A 19,586-nucleotide genomic window follows, 5' to 3' on the forward strand; every position below is an offset into this window, starting at 1 on the left:
CTGTGGTTCCTGCCTTGTTTTCTGACTTGGATCATCACCCAGTCTGGGGAAAGCCAGCTGCCATACCGTGAGCACATGCAAGTAGCCCTGTAGAGAGACCCACGTGATGAGGACCTGAGACCTCCTGCCAATAGCTGTGTGAATGAGCCATCGTGGAAGCCCACCCTCCAGCCCAGTCAAGCCTTGGATGACTGTGGCCTCTGAGAGACCCTGAGGCAGAACCATTCAGCTAAGCGCTCCTAGATGCCTCACCTACACATACTGTGTGAGATGAGAAACATTTGGTGTTTAACCTGCATAGTTTGGGGGTAATTTGTTACACAGCAATAGATAATACATAGAGTACAGCACCTTACCCAAGTTCTCCACTTATTTTATATTCTTCAATAAGATTTTCTAGTTTTCTTCACATAGGAGCTATGTCTTTCTTGTCTAGTTTATTCCTAAGTATTTTATGGGTTTTGTCTCTAATATGAATGAAACATTAAAAATTTCCACTTCTTATGTGTTTTTGCAAGATTAGAGCAAGTCTATTGGTGTTTACGTATTTATCTTATAGTCAATAATTTACCAGATTCTCATATTTATTGTGTCTGTGTGTGCGCACGCGTGCGTGTGTGTGTGTGTGTGTGTGTGTGTGTGTGTGCTTTTCCCCCCTAACTAGAGTCTCTCAGGTTTCTGGGCTATACAGTCATTTTACCAGTAAGAAGGAATTTCAAAATAAAAGACTTGAACTTTTCTAAAGTTAATGCCAATTACTTCATTTTCTTGTCATGCTATTATACTCTCTTAAACAGTGAGGGACAATACTGAGAATAGCAGGTATCTCTGGTTCCTGATTCCTACTAAAATGGGTTTCAGTGTTTTGTTGTTTAGAATGAGAGTTGCTTTTAGTTTGGTGGGGTTTCTTGTTTGTTTGTTTTTTGGTTGAGGTATAATTTACATATCAGAAAAGTCACTTTTTTAAATGTACAGTTTGATGAGTTTTTACCACCACGAAAATCAAGATCAAGAGTATTTCCATCACCCAAAAAAAGTTCCCTCATACTCTTTTGCAGTCAGGCTTTTATATCTTTGCTTCAGTTTAAATAAGATACATGCGGGGAGCATTTGATATCTTGCTCCCTGGCACACGTCTTCAGTTTGGCTCAAATAAACCCTTATAAAAAAATTAAAAATTAAGTAAATAAGATACAGGTGCTTATGATGCAATCCCACTGTTAACATTTGTTCAAGCTCTGTATGAATGAATAGAGAGCATATCTATATTGCTTACGCCTGCACTGCCAGCACCTTGCATAATACCTGGTATATAGCAGGTCTTCAACACTTACTGAGTTAATAAATGAATGAGTAAGTGAACCAATCAACCAACCAACAAATTCACCTTGGTGCTCAGCCCCTGATGCCAACTGCTTTCCTGCCTTTATCTCCCAGGTCTGCATTCTCCCTGACTCCTCACTGCTGGACAACACCTATCTACCAGGTGAGCAATCCATTGCCTCAAATGACATCCCTTTGCCCAGCTGGTTTTTTCTTCCAAGAAGAAGCCTAACAACAACAAAAACAACAAAGGTAGCTGTTTCCAGTAATGTCCACGGACATAGAGGGTCCAAAGGGACAAACTAAAATTAGAAAGCAAGGGAATCAGATCCAAAGGTAGGCAGCTTAATATCAATCTTCAGTGTAAATTCTGAAGGAGCTAGACCAAGACAGAAACTGACGATAAATAATGGGTCAAAAGTCAGAAGTGGAGACCACAGAGGAGAAACAGCAAGACTGGGAACTGAGTGAGCGGCCCATTACTTTTACAGGACGCACAGCCAGGGATCCTGTCTTAAAGGGGCAGAGCTGAGACAGACAACAGCCAGCCATCGTCTTCTGCCAGTCTACTGTGTTGTGTCCTGCCTGCTGCATACATTTCCCACCATCACCTGCAAAAAAATATACTCACAAACAATGGATCTATTTTGGAGGGCCTGTCTCATTCTCAGTTCCCTCCAGGTGCAGCACTAACTACATACACACCACTAAACAGTTAAGATGGAATTCGCAGTTTCAGAACTGGCCACTGACTTGTTCAGAGCTAGAGAAAACGGTGAAAAAATTGAGCTATGAGATGCAGAAAAGTGAAGAAACTCATCTTTTTCTAAAGACAAAAAAATAAGAGTGAAAACACACAAAGACACAATTCTTTGAGATTTCTGAATGTAATTAACACCCTAGTATACTCTAAAAAAAAAAATGCAAGCACAGAAGCATTAAAAAAAAAAAGGCGGAGTAAACTACCCTTTGCTTACTAATAACAAATGTTGGTAATTTGGGCAGATGTAAATAAGACACCACCACAATGTGTAATCACCAACCACAGAAATAAGATAGGCAAACCTAAATAGGGGAAGTTATAAAAGATTACGAGAGACTATCACTGAAAAGCTTGTCTTCAGGAATTCAGATGATTATATGAAAACAAATTCGAAGTTTAATTTGCCTGAAGGAAGCAATAAGGAAGAGGGAGTGTTTTAGGTGGAAACGGGGAGCTAGTCGGGGTGAGGGATATGTAAAGACTAGATTAAAGAGACATTAAAAATATGTCCAAAGACACAAGCCTAGTCTGAGGGACTTCCCTCATTGGAAAGACACCTGGTGCTTTATGTGTCTTTCTGATCGCTGGCTGGGTATTTCTATGAAGCTACAAAGCACCCCCTCGTTTATTTGCAGCTCGACAGGTTTTGCTTTCAAATACCTGCAGGTGTATCCTCCTGCGCTCTTGAAACGTTTTTTTCCTTTTCTGTGGTACGGTAGACCGAACTTTACGACCACGCTCGCCACCTAACTTAACAGCAGGGACTTTAGGACTGCCGGGTCACCGCCTTTGAACTTTATGAAGAAGTCGAGGGCATCAAAGTTGTTTGCAATATCCCTCAAGGAAGAAGAAAAAAAATAAAAACCCTCACTACCTTTTTCTGTAAACCTAATCAGGGAGGCCTCGGGATTCCCGCAGCGGAATGCGCAGAGGGACTGAAGGGAAGGGTCAAGTTGCCCAAGTGACTCAAAAGAAGCCTGATTTGGAAACGCGTGTTTCCGAGCCTGAGGAGGAACCCAGACTCAGGCCGACCCCCGTAACACAGGGCGGCCTTGGCCAAGGCGTGGCGGCTTTCTAGGCCCGCTTCAAAAGCTGTGTACATTTCAGAGGCCTGGAACAGGTACAAATAGCTACTGCGACCGGAACAAAACGTAAAATTCTAAAACACGCAGCGCAGAGTTCACGCAAGGACTTGCTGGGATAATGTGGAAAAAAGGGCCAAACTATCTAGCAGGCCAAAGACTACGATTCCCAGCATTCAACACAGTGTACCCCCTACTGTGTTGCATGCCGGGATTGAAGTTACACACCATCCCATCCCCATCTAAAAACGATCCGGAGATTTTCAACTACATCTCACGTATTTCTCTTTTCCGAGAAGTACTACCAAATAGAAAGCTCACTGAGAAAATTCGCACTGGAATCCTCCCAACGTGACTCCACGTGTAGTCAGAGGAAAGATGAAGAACGCGTTACCATGGCTACCGTTTCCCCTGGTCACGGAACAAACGCTCTCTAGGATCCGGAAGTGGTTTCGCTGCGACCTCTCCAAAAAGAGGGATGTGTTCTGGGCTGACGTTAATTGGACGGTTTCCCAAAGAGGCCAAAGCTTCCCAGGCATAGGGGCGGTCCTGCGTGTAAGGGGCCCGCGGAGCCCTTTGGTTGGATATTAGCAGCTATGGATGACCAATCGGAAGGAGCCACGCTTCGGGCATCGGGCACCGCACCTGGACAGCTCCGATTGGTGGACTGCGGTCCCCCCCGCGAGTCCCCATTGGTTACAGAAGGTGCGTGGTGCGGCAGGATTGGTGAGTTCGTGTTTCCCGTCCCCCGCCCTCGAGAAGTGGGGGTGAAAAGCGGCCAGACCTGCTTGGGGGGCAGTGGGCGGACCGCGCGGCTTGAGGTCTAAGGATCTGAACCCAGGGGTGGCAGGGCGGAGGCAGCTCCTGCGATCAAAAGGGACTTGAGAGCCTCGGCAGCCGTGCGCCATGAAGGCCCTGTGGGTGCTGGGCCTCTGCTGCGTACTGCTGACCTTCGGTGAGTGATCTCGGAGGAGCGGGCCCCCCGGATGCCCCCCCTCCTCAAGCGCGGCGTCTTCTCGAAGGTTCTGGGGGCGTTGAGCCTGGGAGGGGGATAACAGGGCCTGCGCTGGGCGGTGGGGCCCATCATCTTTCCTCGAAAGAGGCTCAGGGGCTTTCGTTTACTCTTCTCTGGAAAGAAAAAAAAGAATAGAATTATTTAAATCCCTTGCAGATCTCCTAGTATCCGCACCGGGAGGTCTCAGTCGCTTGGATGTGGGGTCTCGCTCGAGCTCTCGCTACCCCCAAAATCGTTGTAGATGCCCCGTCCGACGGACTTTTGCAGAGTCTCAACATTTCGCTATCTGAGCTTAAGGACCCCGCATGTCGTCCGACCCCTAGCGAACGCGCGTTTCCTTTCTTACGCCCATGCTGGTCTTGGGAGCGTGGGGCCCTGGGTTACCAGAAAGGCAGTGTTAGCGTGTTTGATTCACTTTTGCTCCAGCTCCATAATATCATAAAAATCTCTTAACATGTCTTCCCCTTCTCCGACCCCTGGATTGGATTTCAGTTCTCTTCGCCAAAGGTTGCACAAATCCTATTTGTATTTTGACCTGTGATATTGAAGGCCTAAGTTTTGATATGGTCAGTTTGGAGGCCTTCCCTTGGCCTGCGCGCAACACGTGTGACTGTAGAAGAGGCCTGGTATCAATTGCTAAACATTACTTATAAAGGATCCGAAGGTGGCATTTTAGAAGTGATGGCTGCCTCGGTATTTTATAATCTCCTGGGGAACCTTAGTATCTGGGCTTAAATAAGAACTGTGCAGACTTGGGTTTACATTGGGTATTTCAACCAGTGGATCCATTCTCCCATCCCCACCTCCCATATTTAGCAACTGACTGATGCAGCCCCTACCCTTGCCCTGTCTGATTATATTCCTTCTGAGAAGTACACGAAGCAACAACAGTGTTTTTCGGTGTTAAATCTTCAGGGTCAGTGCGAGCTGATGAAGTCGACGTGGATGGGACAGTGGAAGAGGATCTGGGTAAAAGTAGAGAAGGCTCAAGGACAGACGATGAAGTAGTACAGAGGTTTGTGTTCATTTGAAACTATACAGATAAGCTCTTGTGAACACTGTGGAATACAGTGGCTTCTTTTGTATCTCCAAAGGTCCAGATGAAGTGTAACACCCCAAGTTATAACCTTGAAAACGGTCATTCAAAATGTAGCAAGCCATGTGCACACATAAATATCGCCTAACTTGCCCCTAAGAATGGTCAAGCTTGATTGAAGTCCTTTGAAAACTATCTGGATAACTATTGCAGAATACTAGCACTATTACCTTCTTAAAACCTTAGGAGAGACTTTCAGTTGGTTTTGTACTCAGTAAGTGTGTGCACTTAGTAGTTTTAAAAACAGGATTTCTGTCGGTTGCAGTGTTTTAAAATTTGGCCTCTTAGGACTTAACTGACAGTTTTGTAGACCCTAAAAGGCCAAAGCTTCCCAGTCAAAGGGGCAGTTCCATGTATGGGGGAACATAAATGAGTATGGCTTTGCTTTTTAGTAGAGGAAAGTTGGGTTTATTTTTCTGACAATTTTAGGAACAGTATTTCCATCTTGGTGTCCTATTACTGTGGTAAAATAATACTGAGCTGGTAGATTAGTAATTATTTTATAAAGGTCTCCATTTCACCCTTTTAACACTACAGACAATCTTAAGAGATCACTGTGCTCTCATCACAGATCCTATATATTTGGAGGAAGCTAAGCAATGCAGTTATTTGTTTATCAAATTTATTTCCTTAGAGAGGAAGAGGCTATTCAGTTGGATGGATTGAATGCATCCCAAATAAGAGAACTTAGAGAGAAATCAGAAAAGTTTGCCTTCCAAGCTGAGGTAAACAGAATGATGAAACTTATCATCAATTCATTGTATAAAAATAAAGAGGTAAGCAAATACTATTTTCTCTTTGTTTGGTAGCATACTTATTTACTTTCATAGTAAATGTACTTACATGGGAATTCCAAGTAAGTAGTTAGCCAGGTTTAAATACCCAGTACTCTATGTACAAGAATTGCTACTAGATATCATGTTTGCATGTGCACACGCGTGTTTGTACATGTGAGTGTGTGTGTGTGTTGGGTTGAGTCAGGGATTATTAGACATTTTCCCTTTCTCCAAATGTGTTCATGGCCTGCTACATACTGTGAGTGTTAAGGGCCGTCGCACAAAGCAGGCCTCATGTACTGCATACCTAGAGATCACTAGGAGGAGAATAGAGCGTAACTATTCTTACCAGTGCAGGTATCCCTTAGAGTTGCTCCAGGCCTCTGTGTAAGGAGCTGTACCCCCTTTTACCAAGAGAGTAAAGGCACCCCTACCTAAGGAATGATAAAAAATCATTCCTTAAAGAGTGCTTTTTCAGAGTACAGAAGAGAAATAAAATGAGTTTGACATTAAATTTAATGTCTTGTGGATCTTGAAGCTAACCTGAGTGTGTATTAAATCTGGCTTCCATTTAGATTTTCCTGAGAGAACTGATTTCAAATGCTTCCGATGCTTTAGATAAGATAAGGCTAATATCACTGACTGATGAAAATGCTCTTTCTGGCAATGAGGAACTAACGGTCAAAATTAAGGTAAGCTTAAAACAGTTTTACAATAAAAAAAATCCTTGGAGATAATCTGTATTAGTCAAGGTAGACCAGGTTATGCTACAGTAACAAGTTTTATTGGAACACTGCCATGCCTGCTTGTGTATTATCTAAGACTGCTTTTGTGCTACATGACAGAGTTGAGTAGTTGTGACAGAAACCATATGGCCCACAAAGCCTAAAATATTTACTCTCTGGCCCTTTTACAAACCAAGGTTGCCACCCCTGGCTTAAATCATCAGTCACAGGCTGCCTGTGGCCTTTGCTTTGTGTCACCCTCACTCCAGGACACAGGCTGATGGAGCAGCCGCCATCTGGAGTGTATGTAGCTGGTTGCCATGGTGTAGAGAGAGCTTGGAGGGTCTTACATCAATTAAAGGCTCCGTCCTGAAAGCCACACTCCTCTCACTTACAACTCATTGGTGAGAGCTAGGCGTATGGCCTTACCCAACCATAAATGGAGGATGTCTATTCCTGTTATATTTCTGGAAGGCAGAAAGCCAGGGATGTTCAGTGAAGAACAATTGACCACCACAGATTCCAAATACAGAAGTCATTCAAGTTTTGTACTTTTCTATCAGAAATAGGCAAAACATAAAATTGTATGTTTCTTGTATATTTGCTTCAAAAATAACTTGTTTTGTTTAGCCTATTTCTGCCCTGTGATATTTAGACCAGTCTCTGCTCTCTTTGATACTGATAATTATTCTCTATAAAGGAAGTTGCTTGTACTTACGATGGGCACTTTCTTAAAAGGCCATAACATACTATATGGAGGAAAATAAATTCAGTTTAGTTTTCTGTATTGGAATTGAGGTGGCCCAAAGCTGGTAGTTTCTCAATGTATATAGCTCAGTATTTACTCCTCATACTGTGAGCAGTAAGCAAATATAACTAACTTGTTTTTGTCTTGCTTTTAGTGTGACAAGGAGAAGAACCTGCTACATGTCACAGACACTGGTATAGGAATGACCCGGGAAGAGTTGGTTAAAAACCTTGGTACCATCGCCAAATCTGGGACAAGCGAGTTTTTAAACAAAATGACTGAGGCACAAGAAGATGGCCAGTCAACTTCTGAATTGATTGGCCAGTTTGGTGTCGGTTTCTATTCTGCTTTCCTTGTAGCAGATAAGGTCATTGTCACGTCAAAACACAACAACGACACCCAGCACATCTGGGAATCTGACTCCAATGAATTTTCTGTAATTGCTGACCCAAGAGGAAACACTCTAGGACGGGGAACTACAATTACGTGAGTGTTACTAATTCCTAATAAGAATTAATGGTCGTAGTGAGGCTCTTGAGTCTCCAGTTTGGGCTCTCTGAGCAAACAGCTTATTCTGGGCCTTAATTTCCTTGCCTATAAAATGAGGAAATTGAACTATGCTCATCACTTGAGGAAATGTTTTGAGGACCTAAGGCCCAGCCAGACACAAAGAGCTGTGGTGGCTGTTGTTTGTGGAGGACGTAAAATAGGAAGGGTTAGCTCTTCCAGGGAAGAAGGCAAAATGGAGGCCTCACAGAGCAGTGTCTTGGTCCAAGTTTTCCAGGGAAGCGAGACTTAGAAAAGTAGTTTCAGTCTGGAGCATCGTGGGTAAAGCATGGCGAACATTATATTCATGGCATTAGTTTTTTGAAGGGTGTGGAGGATGGCAGAACTGGATGAGAGGAGACTGGGTGAGCACTGAAAATATTCAAGATCCGTGGTAGCAACTGGGGTTGTGGTTTGGAGAGAACAAGTAGAGATAAAGAGCTTGAACAAAGTCATGAAATTTCTTTGGGAGAAAATGTCCCGTATGAGGGTAATTAGTAATGATTGAATTCGAGTTGGAATTCATCTTAAGTCAGTAACTATTGTTTGTGCAGATGAGACAGAGCTTAGGTCCACAGGGCAGCTTTCTGCCTTTTTTCCCAGAGGTCAGTTGACTTGGCCAGTTGTGCCAAGTGAAAAGTGTCCCTGAAATCTGGCTTTTTTTTTCTTCGTTCAGTTTTAAATTTTCTTGATAAGAATGTTTAAATACTCAAGTAGGTAAGAAGCATTATCATTTTGACCAATTTTCTTCATCCCGAAAAGTAACATTTCCTGTCTTCATCAGCACAGATGTTCCTTAATGAAGGCTAATTAGATGACTGCGTTTTAGTGCTTGTACTAATTTATTCTTCCCAATTTACCTTGCCTTGCCTTTGTCATTACCATTTCACATCTCTCGGTCTCATTAGGAGGCATCACTGTTACACCCCAGTGCCCTTTCTCGTTAGCTGTTAAGGGTGTACGTAGGTAAATCACATCTCTTAACTAGAAAGAGATAGAACATGATATGTCCCAGGAGGAGCTGATGTCTTAGGATACTGAGAGACAGGCAAGGTTATCTAGATAGACGCGTTAAGAAAGCGAACATTTTGTTGACTGTTCTGTTCCCAAAGTCTAACTCTTGCTTGGCAAATACTTATATAAATGAGTCAGGTATCAGGACAGTTTCATACGGGTAGCATGGCTAGTTGATCAGTAAATGAAACTTGACAACAGGTTGTGCTTTCCCTGGGCAAAACTGCCTTTTCAAGTTTTCCTGCCCCACCATGCACTCAACAGATACTCATTTCAGTGCCTGTCACCTGCCCGGGTTTAGGGCAACAGTGGAGAAGAAGACAGATGAGGTCCCTGCTTTCACGTGGCTCATTCTAGTAAGGAAGAAAAACATGAAGTCATTTCAGAGTGGAAATGCCAGAAGGGAAGCTGAGAGACTCCTCCCTTACCAGAAGGCCTTTCTGAAATAGTGGGAAGTTAGGTTCAGATACTCCAGGCAGCAGCAGGCCCAGCATGGTGAAAGTTTCAGAGACAAGAGGCCCATGTGAGGATCTGGAGGTCTAGAGTGGCCAAAGGAAAACAGTGAAGGCAAGGAGGGAACGAGGTCAACATCCTGCCTATATACATGACTTCATCTTACATTTGACCGATAAAATGGAAGCCACCAGACAATTCAGTTTCCTACCTACTCCTGTCCATCACCCCGAAGTTAGCTGCTACTGTACCGCTCTGAGAGATTTTGTGAGGATTAAATGATGGCATGAAATCCACATCCAGTAAATGCAAACTGAAGTAATTGCTTCTGTCCTTCTTACCACAATGAGGGAGATGTTCTACATTTTTCCCTAAAGCTAGTCTCCATTTGTGATCTGTTGTCTTTCATCTTAACCTTCTCAGAGACGAAGCATAAATTAATTCCTACTCCATCTTTAAAGTCAGCCTTTCCCACACACCTCCCTCTTTCCCATCAAAGTGGAAGCATGTTCTAGTCTCTGGGGGAAGGAAGGAAGGCAGGTAGTGCCATGCTCCCTTATACTGTCAGGCACACACTATTTTTGTCTCCTCCACAGTTGAGCTTAAAGTACACTTGCCTTTGCTGCTCCTTCACCTTCTGTTCATGCCTCAGTCCACTTTACGTCAACTTTACCACCTTTCCATTGAAATAAATTCACCAGTAAGTAACCCTTGTTCCTGAAGCCAATGCATTCAGGATTCTTGAACTGACATTGTTCCCAGCAGTGATTCTCTTTTTTTCTTAGTTTTTCTCTTGTGTTTTCTACAGAATTGGCTTTCTGCTACATAGTCCTTAAAACAATTCACTCAGTACCCAGCCTCCATGATCCTGCGTATCTTTTGTCTTTGCCCATTTCTTAAATTTTGATATTCTCTTGCTTTAAAATTTAACTTTCAGCCCTTTTCTCATTATTCTTGTATTCCTTATTTAGTCTCACTTCTGTCACGCTTTTTCTCAGGGTTCTCAAATCTATATTCTTAGTCTAGATGAGAAGTCAGCAAGCTTTTTCTTAAAGGGCCTACTAGTAAATACTTTAAGCTTGTGGACTATAGGATTAGTCACAGGGCACATCTCTGCTGTTCCAGCTTGAAAGCAACCGTAGACAACATGATGAATGAGGTTGTGTCTTGATAAAATTTCTTACGTGCTCCAGCCATAGTTTGTCGACTTCTGATCTCGACCTAACAACTGAGCTCTGTGCTCATATATCTAATTTAAACATCTAACTAAGATGTCAAACCATCAGCTTCAGCTTGCATCCAAAACTGAACTCTTCCCCAACCCAGCATCACTAAGATGACGCGGCTCTAAGACCAGAGACTTAGTCACCACGTTAGGCTGTGTCATCATGTACTGTCTACTTGTTGGCAGATGCTACTAACCTTCACTTTTTGAGGCAGGAAGGGTACCATGGATACAACATCCTTCATTTTTATTGGGAGCACAAACATGAAGATAGGGGCCACCTGCTGTGTGTGAGACTATGTTGTAATTTATTATTTGGGGTGGTGGAGGAAGGGTTTGCAGAAGTGGCAGGGAGGGAAAAGAGGAAGCAATGCTACAGTTGTCGGTACTGGAGTTAGCTAAGCCAGCTCTGTCCAGGAGAACTCTCACGGAAATGTTCTGTGTCTGCACTGTCTTATATGGCAGCCACCAGCCACGTGTGACTATTGAGTACTTGGATGTGGCAGTGCAACTAAAGAACGAATTTTAGATTTTATTCAAATAGTTACATATGGCTGGCTACTGTTTTGGATGGTGCAGATATAAACAATAGTTCAGATTAATTTTCTAGCTTTTTTAAGGAATGTGTTTTTATTAGGGGTTCGCTATCTACAATAATCATTGGATCTCTAGATTAACTATCAGTGCATATAATTACACTTTTCTCCAGAATGTTTCAGTGTTTTTACACCTTGAGCTTTCTTAAGATTTCAGTCCTTCAAATGAAAAAACCCCAACATATTTAGAGGGTTGGGAACATTTTCATTTTCTACCTAGAACTAAGGATGGTCTCCACTTAAGGGAATGTAAGGAAACTTTTTCCCTTTACCGTACCCATCTTTGGTATATTTAGTTCACAAACCCTTATTGGTGGTGATGAGAATCCTAACACGAATAACAGAGGCCATCCTGGATTACACAGACCTGCTGGCTGTTAGCATTGTTATGAAGGCATTTAGATGAATTTATAATCAAATCTTTTAAACCATGCATGTGTCTTTATAAATGGCTTATTTTCTTTGCAGCCTTGTTTTAAAAGAAGAAGCATCTGATTACCTTGAATTGGATACAATTAAAAATCTTGTCAAAAAATACTCACAGTTCATAAACTTTCCTATTTATGTATGGAGCAGCAAGGTAAATCTATATTGAAATTTATATGTATTACCTTGGCACATATTTAAATACTTAATACTTAATGAAGATAAAATGTAGTTTTTTTCAGTTTTGATACTTGCAGGATTTTCTAAAAGAAGACCTATTTTTTTGAGTTGTAATTTTATTTTATATTTTATAAATCAAGTCAGAATTACTAAAAAGATGAGTTTAACAGTAATGCTACTTTCTCCTCCAACAGACTGAAACTGTTGAGGAACCCATGGAAGAAGAAGAAACAACAAAAGAAGAAAAAGAAGAATCTGATGATGAGGCTGCAGTAGAAGAAGAAGAAGACGAAAAGAAACCCAAGACTAAAAAAGTAAGTCTGCTTCATCTCCGTATTTAAAATATTGTTTAGGATATTTTAGAGAAAACTTGAAAACCCAAGTATGTACGGACTAATTTGAGGCAAGCTTCAAGTTTTGAAGGTCACCTTTTCCCAAATGTTAAGTCCATCATTTAAAAACAAGGACTTTGTGTTTTCTACTTCCAGAAAGTTGTAAGTACCAAACACATCTTATTTTTATCAAGAGTTTTCTAACTTCTATATGTTGCTCAAGACTGGTGGCTTATAACATGTCTTGAACTTCAAAATCTTAAAAAACTTTCTGCATCTTTTGTCACGTGTTAACTATACAGGTATTAACTATAAAATTAGTTCTCTGGTCTGCTATTAAAATATATGTCTTGGAAATTACCCTATCTTAGGTAGGTAGCAGAAGTAATGGTGGGAGGTTTTAAGGAATTTTTATTGGAAGATGTTGGATTTCTACAAGTCATGAAATAGGAATATATAATATGTGTATCTTTCTAACCTCAACATATTTTCAAGAAATAACATTTTAGCTAGTTAAAAAGAACAATGAAGAAACCTTAATTGGATTTTAATAAATTATGATAAGCAATTGCCTATTTTATATTAAATATCAGCCTTAAGTGTTGACATTTTTAATTTTTGATTCAGTTGGTAGGAACATACAAGCTTAGAGGTATCCTTTAGTGCTTCACATATTTTTTTGAAATGTCCTAAAGCTATGATTCCCACTAGTGTTACCGCGGAATGGTGCTGGGAGAGACTAATCAAATACTGTAACTTCAGGTTGAAAAAACGGTCTGGGATTGGGAACTTATGAATGATATCAAACCAATATGGCAGAGACCATCAAAAGAAGTAGAAGATGATGAATACAAAGCTTTCTACAAATCATTTTCAAAGGTAAATATTATTTTAGAATAATGTGATAATGAAACATTATATCAAAATGTTTTAAAACAGTTTATAAATACTTCACAGTTGGTTTCATTTTTAATGCTGTGTATTATATTGTGTATTAAAAAAAATTTGAGAAGAAATCTGTAGCCTTCACCAGGTTGCCAAGGCGTCTGTGTTACAAAAGAGATTAAGAAGTACCTACATGGGCAGATGTGTGGTTTCCACTGTAGAACCCATAAAACAAAGTCATGTTACTGAATGGCTTTTAATGTAATCTTTAAAGAGCTTGTTTACAACATCAAACAATTACTGTGAGGTCATCTGCCTAGGTAGGAATAATTACTAACTCTGTTTCCTGGCCTATTTTTTTCCTTTTACTGATCCCTTGTAACTCTTGAATCCACAACTAGCATTAAGATTGTTCCAAGGTAATGTTTCTCCATACAGCTTTTTTTATAAAGTAGAATAGCTTAATGGACTTAGCATGACTACATGAAACTTAATACTGTATGATTCTGTCTATTCTTTACTCTTTATTCCACCTGTAGATTTGTTCCTTCACCTTCTTGGTTTTCCTTACGTTAACATCCAACCATCCTTGAGGCTTTTTACCTCTAAAAACTTGCCCTTCATTCTGCCTCCACTTTCATTCCCATGAACTCTAAAGTCCTAGTGTATGCACAGGTACTTCCATCTAGGTCAGCTGTATTAGAAATACAATGTGAGCCACATAATAAGCTGTTTTACTTTTGGGAGGTTTCTGTATCACGTCTTCAAAGTTTGGCTGTGTATCTTACACTTACCATCACATCTCAATTCAGACTAACCACGTGGGTACAGTAATGGATAATGTATACAGATCTAGGGAACTCCTGTCTTTATATTTTTGTAGCTATTTACATACCTCTTTATAGCCATAACGGTAGTCCAGATTCCAAGGGAGAAATCTGTTCCTGAGTCCTTTTTGTGGTTGGCCAGTCCATTCTTGAAGTGATGTTTATGGTTTTGTCCTTTAGGATGCTGGTTTTCCCGTCCTGTTCTCACACATGTGGAACCTGGACTCACCCATCCTTCCCGAGTCTAGGAGTACATAATGTTATTGATAGTCATCGTCAACACGACTGTGTCTAGGCAGTTAGAATTGCAGTCTTAGTCGTTTCTTCTTCCCTCCGTAACCTCCCCACCCCTTTTTTGGTAAGGGCACTTCTCTGGTTAATTAAATGCTGAACTAGACCGTAGCTTTTGCACTGCCTTTGTTGTGTGCCATTTGGGTAACTAAGTACCAACTTTCCATAGGAAAGCGATGACCCCATGGCTTATATCCACTTTACTGCTGAAGGAGAAGTTCTTTAATCAGTTATTCCTTAATTTTGTTCAGGTGATTAGAAAGAAGCTTGTCCGTAAAACTCTGGACATGATCAAGAAGATTGCTGATGAGAAATACAATGATACTTTTTGGAAAGAATTTGGTACCAACATCAAGCTTGGTGTGATTGAAGACCATTCCAATCGGACACGTCTTGCTAAACTTCTTCGATTCCAGTCTTCTCATCACGCAAGTGACATTACTAGTCTAGACCAGTATGTGGAAAGAATGAAGGAGAAACAAGACAAAATCTACTTCATGGCTGGGTCCAGCAGAAAAGAGGTGAGATGATCAGGGATCATGGTATATAGCTGGGAATTTATAACCAACTCTTGAGGGGAAAAAAAGAAAAATTTAATTAAGAGCTATGGTAGTTTGGAGGACTGGTCAGTCATTGACAGGAAAGTCATTTATATTCTTTGTTCCTCTTAATTCTCCACTTGTAAACTGGGGTTGTTACTACTATATAAACATAGATACTAAGATGAACAAATAAATACCGAGGCTAGACTTGGAATTAACCTTTAATTCCCTTAATTTCATAGGCCGAATCGTCTCCATTTGTTGAGCGACTTCTGAAAAAGGGCTATGAAGTGATTTATCTCACAGAACCTGTGGATGAATACTGCATTCAGGCTCTTCCTGAGTTTGATGGGAAGAGGTTCCAGAATGTTGCCAAGGAAGGAGTCAAGTTTGATGAAAGTGAGAAAACTAAGGAGAATCGTGAAGCAATTGAGAAAGAATTTGAGCCTCTGCTCAATTGGATGAAAGATAAAGCCCTCAAGGACAAGGTATTCTTCTGGAAATTAGAAATGTGAAAATTGTAGCATCTGCATTTTTAAAAAACTTTTGTCAACATACTAAACTTTGCAACTGGTTACTTTGTAACCATGAAAACTTGTCAGAACATTTAATATTGTGGTTAAATTATTGGGGCGAACAACCTTAAAATTTAGGAACTACAAAGAATTAAAAGGATAATAGTGGTTATTCTATATGAGGATGCTAGGGGGTTTTTTCCTTACAACTGAAAGTTTTCTGTAGTTTAATATTGCTCTTGTAACAGGTTAAATTTTATATGTTGTTAAAAGTTGGTGATTTAAGTATTTCTGACTGAAAAATTCAGACTATTAAATGACAGTGTCTCCTGAGAATCGGAATGAGTAGTTTTATGACCTGCCTCTATGTTTATGATCTTAGGTGATGAATCCTTAACGAGTTGAAAGGCAATTACTGAATGACTTTAACTATTGATATTCATGTCTCTAACTTTGGTTCTTGTCCTAAGATTGAAAAGGCTGTGGTCTCTCAGCGCCTGACAGAGTCTCCGTGTGCTCTTGTGGCCAGCCAATACGGGTGGTCTGGCAACATGGAGAGAATCATGAAAGCTCAGGCATACCAGACGGGCAAGGACATCTCCACAAAGTAAGTGTCCTCGGGAAAGTCTACCCAGGTGTCAGCTCTCGTCCAGCCTCCCTTCAGGAGGTAATGCCAGCTTCTATACAAAGAACGGATGTGTTTTAAGTTTCCAGCACTGTCTACTATATATTAGGTAGACGACAGATTTATAAAGGGATTCCTCCTACATGAGATGGATAAAGAAAAAGTCTTGGGACCGAAATGGTCCAAGATGGCCCACTAGGGAAAAAAATAAAAGGAAAGGTCTTAGACTCATGATCTATTTTATATACAAATGCAAATTTTCTTACTCTGTTACACATAAATTGTCTGTATTTTTGCATTACACTATATGCTTGGCCTGGTATCTCTTCTACATTTTAGATAATATTAAGAGTTATAAGTTATAGATGAGGTTAATGACAATTATATTTCTCAAATGAGTTAAGTCTTTTAAAACCACCACACTCCTCCCCTAGATAATATGCCCCACAAAATAAAAGGTAAAATTTGACCCATGAGTTAACAAGTATTTGAACTCAAGGTCCAAGTACTAGAGATAAGTGGGTCTTTGGTACCCTTTATTTTTAAGAAATACATATTTCAAGCTTGTTTTATTGTCACAACAATGGCCTTAAAAACAACTTTTTTGCCTGTTTTTATTCTCTCTTCCACCTGGAATAACTTCTTTCTTTGCTACCTTTCTTATTTGCATCATACTTTTATCCCCAAGGCCTAGTTTTAGGGATTCTGACAAATGTATTCATTAAAATAAATACACATATACATACACACATTTCATAATTAGCACACTCACCAATATAATGTTTATACAATAAAATGCTAAGGTGCTGTCTTATATGTCTTGTCCCCTAGCTAGACTATAAATTTCAGGTGAAGAACAGGTTTCTGCTTATATCCCATTACAACAGTATAGTAGTCATTTAATAAATGTCCGCCTATTTGTCATTCATTAACAAATACTTGAGCACCTATTATGTTTATACACTGATGGTCTAAAGTAGTCCTCACTGCTGTCTTTGGGACATTGAGTAGTAGTCAGAATGACATACCGCCATAAGCTCCTAAGCCCAGCACAGATAATGAGTATACCAAGATGGGGATAATGTAGACCCTCACTGTCCTCAGCATGCAGCTATAGGAGGGAGAACAGTCATAACTGACAGTGAAATGCGAAAGATGAGGAAGGTATGTTCAGAATGCAGTGAGAACTGAGCTCAGATAAAAAGTAATTTTTCTTAAAACCGTATTGGTGTTATTTGAGCAGCACACAGGCTGCCTAGGAACTCAACTCTGGGAGACAGAGCTTCATTTAAAGTAGTGACAATAAATTAAGTGGGGATGAACAAGACATTAAATCAGTTCATCCACTCAACCAAGTGCTCTAGACACAGGATTCACTAGTAAATAAAACAGTTCTCTTTAACTCTCATCTAACTGTGTCCATCCACCTTTAAAAGGGAAAGCTTGATGTAGCAATATAAGTACATCTTGATTTCTCCAAGAGCTGTTCATTATAGTTATGAAACTTAGTAATAGAATAAGGGAATTGTATGAACCCTAAATTTTGATATGTTCATTAATGTTCATTTTTGTCCCCTCCAGTTATTATGCCAGCCAGAAGAAAACATTTGAAATTAATCCCAGACATCCACTGATCAGAGACATGCTTCGACGAGTTAAGGTAATATCACAGTCTTACTCCTTCATCTTTTCATTTGAATACTTTGTACCTTTTAATCAAGTGTGATTTCTTCCATCTCAGGAAGACGAAGATGACAAAACAGTTTTGGATCTTGCCGTGGTTTTGTTTGAAACAGCAACACTACGGTCAGGATATCTTTTACCAGACACTAAAGAGTATGGAGATAGAATAGAAAGAATGCTTCGCCTCAGTTTAAACATTGACCCTGATGCAAAGGTTTGTATCCCCAGCCTTCCAACACAGGCTTAATTTTTTTTTTTTTTTTTTTAAAAAACGCTTCCCATGATTAAGTGATAAACCTCTGAGAAATTGGACTAATTTCTACTCTTTTGAAATAATTTATTAAGTGTTTTTAAGTCCCCAGTGTCATGCACTGTACTAGAAGTTAAATTCTTTTACATGCTTTTTTTTAATCTCCCTTTGTTAGCTTGACTGTTAACTCTTATTAGAGGGTTATGAAGTTAATTATGATCCTAAACATTTAAATGAGCAAAGTGAAAATAGATCCATTAATGGGCGCATAAATGTTCCCTTAGGTCGAAGAAGAACCTGAAGAAGAGCCTGAAGAAACAACAGACGACACCACAGACGACACAGACCAAGATGAAGAAGAAATGGATGTTGGAACAGACGAAGAAGAACAAGAAACAAAGGTATAGCAACTCAAGAATGGGACTTGCATTCTAGTTCTGGCCAAGTTAGGACTGTAACATATAGAAATCTGCCCCAAAATAGGCATCTCAAATCAAATTTGAAAGCTGGAGCAAATCACTTTTTTTGTTTAAATAGTGTATACTTTGATCTTCCCACTTCTTTCATCCTTTATTTTAGTCATCCATTCTTGATGTTTTTAAATAGATTTTTCCTTAGCGCACAATATTTCTATATATATTCTTGGCCATTTGCTTCCGCCTTACTATATAGTAATAGGCTGTTTTAAATTTTTGATTGTTGTGTTCAGGGGCCATTGCTCCTTTTGGTGGGGTCTAAGTTATCTAAAATTCTTACAGATTACCAAGGTGAGGTTTTAATCTACCGCTGAAATAATGAAAATAAGCTTAGCCCAGTCAGTTATTTTTTCCACATGCGAACTTTTGTGAGCTAAAGGGTTTTGTTCTGCTAGCTTTTAATGTCTTCTGATTTTTCTGTTTTCACAGAAATCTACAGATGAAAAAGATGAATTGTAAATTATACTCTCACCATTTGGATCCTGTGTGGAGAGGGAATGTGAAATTTAAGTCATTTCTTTTGGGAGAGACTTGTTTTGGATGCTCCCCCCAACCCCTTTCTCCCCTGCACTGTAAAATGTTGGGATTGTGGGTCACAGGAAGAAGAGGGTTTTTTAGTTGAATTTTTTTTAACATTCCTCATGAATGTAAATTTGTACTATTTAACTGACTATTGGTGTAAAATCTTGTCATGTGTATAAAAATAAAAAAGATCCCAAATATTCAGTGTCTTGCCTGTCTTTTAATTTTTAAAAATATTTTTAAAACTCATTTATGGAGAAACATGCTATAATGGAGACATAAGCTTCCTTTCATGATAGTGTTACATTAGCTATTATATTTGTTTCCAATTTTTTGGCCACAATAAATTACCATTTTTAATAAAGATTGTTCTAGAAGTTAAAGCCATCGGATTTTATTAAATTAGTGACATCTGAACCTTAACCCTCCAATTACAAATTCTGAATTTCCATTGTTTCCAGCAGGAAGCATAAAAAGCATACTCCTTCAGTTTGCAGTAAAAAACAAACAGCTGTGTCACACACACTTTTACACAGTAACTGTTTAACTGACTTACTACCAAACAGGTTGCAGCTATCTATCTTGGACTTCTTTTTTGCCCCCCGTAGCTTTATTAAGGAATAATCTAGTACTACTCCTAATTTTTGGTTTATGTGTATCACACATTTGG

The 19,586-nt window shown here is 39.9% G+C and overlaps 1 protein-coding gene and 1 long non-coding RNA gene across 6 annotated transcripts in view; one reads left to right on the plus strand and one right to left on the minus strand.

The window, feature by feature from the left end:
• LOC109445818 (uncharacterized) overlaps positions 1–3,835 on the minus strand; it is a 45,139-nt gene extending 41,304 nt beyond the window's left edge. For 4 of the 5 annotated variants that reach the window (XR_012494076.1, XR_012494074.1, XR_012494073.1 and 1 more), the window contains exons 1-2: positions 3,490–3,835; positions 2,747–2,923 (exon numbers count right to left, since the gene is read on the minus strand). This is a non-coding gene — a long non-coding RNA (uncharacterized LOC109445818). Of the gene's footprint in view, positions 1–2,746; positions 2,924–3,439 lie in introns of all 5 variants that reach the window. The other variant, XR_012494075.1, reaches the window with a different exon arrangement.
• A 100-nt stretch (positions 3,836–3,935) lies between these two features.
• HSP90B1 (heat shock protein 90 beta family member 1) lies at positions 3,936–19,116 on the plus strand. Its single transcript, XM_074326229.1, is given in 16 exon segments — positions 3,936–4,123; positions 5,099–5,198; positions 5,914–6,055; positions 6,631–6,747; positions 7,683–8,014; positions 11,831–11,942; positions 12,163–12,282; positions 13,063–13,179; positions 14,473–14,521; positions 14,523–14,824; positions 15,088–15,333; positions 15,831–15,967; positions 17,567–17,645; positions 17,727–17,882; positions 18,203–18,319; positions 18,824–19,116. Coding segments are annotated over 16 exon segments (2,205 nt in total). The 5' UTR covers positions 3,936–4,074; the 3' UTR covers positions 18,854–19,116.
• Positions 19,117–19,586: the final 470 nt, after the last annotated feature.

This window comes from Rhinolophus sinicus, linkage group LG02, assembly GCF_036562045.2.
Source record: "Rhinolophus sinicus isolate RSC01 linkage group LG02, ASM3656204v1, whole genome shotgun sequence".
NCBI lineage: Eukaryota > Metazoa > Chordata > Mammalia > Chiroptera > Rhinolophidae > Rhinolophus > Rhinolophus sinicus.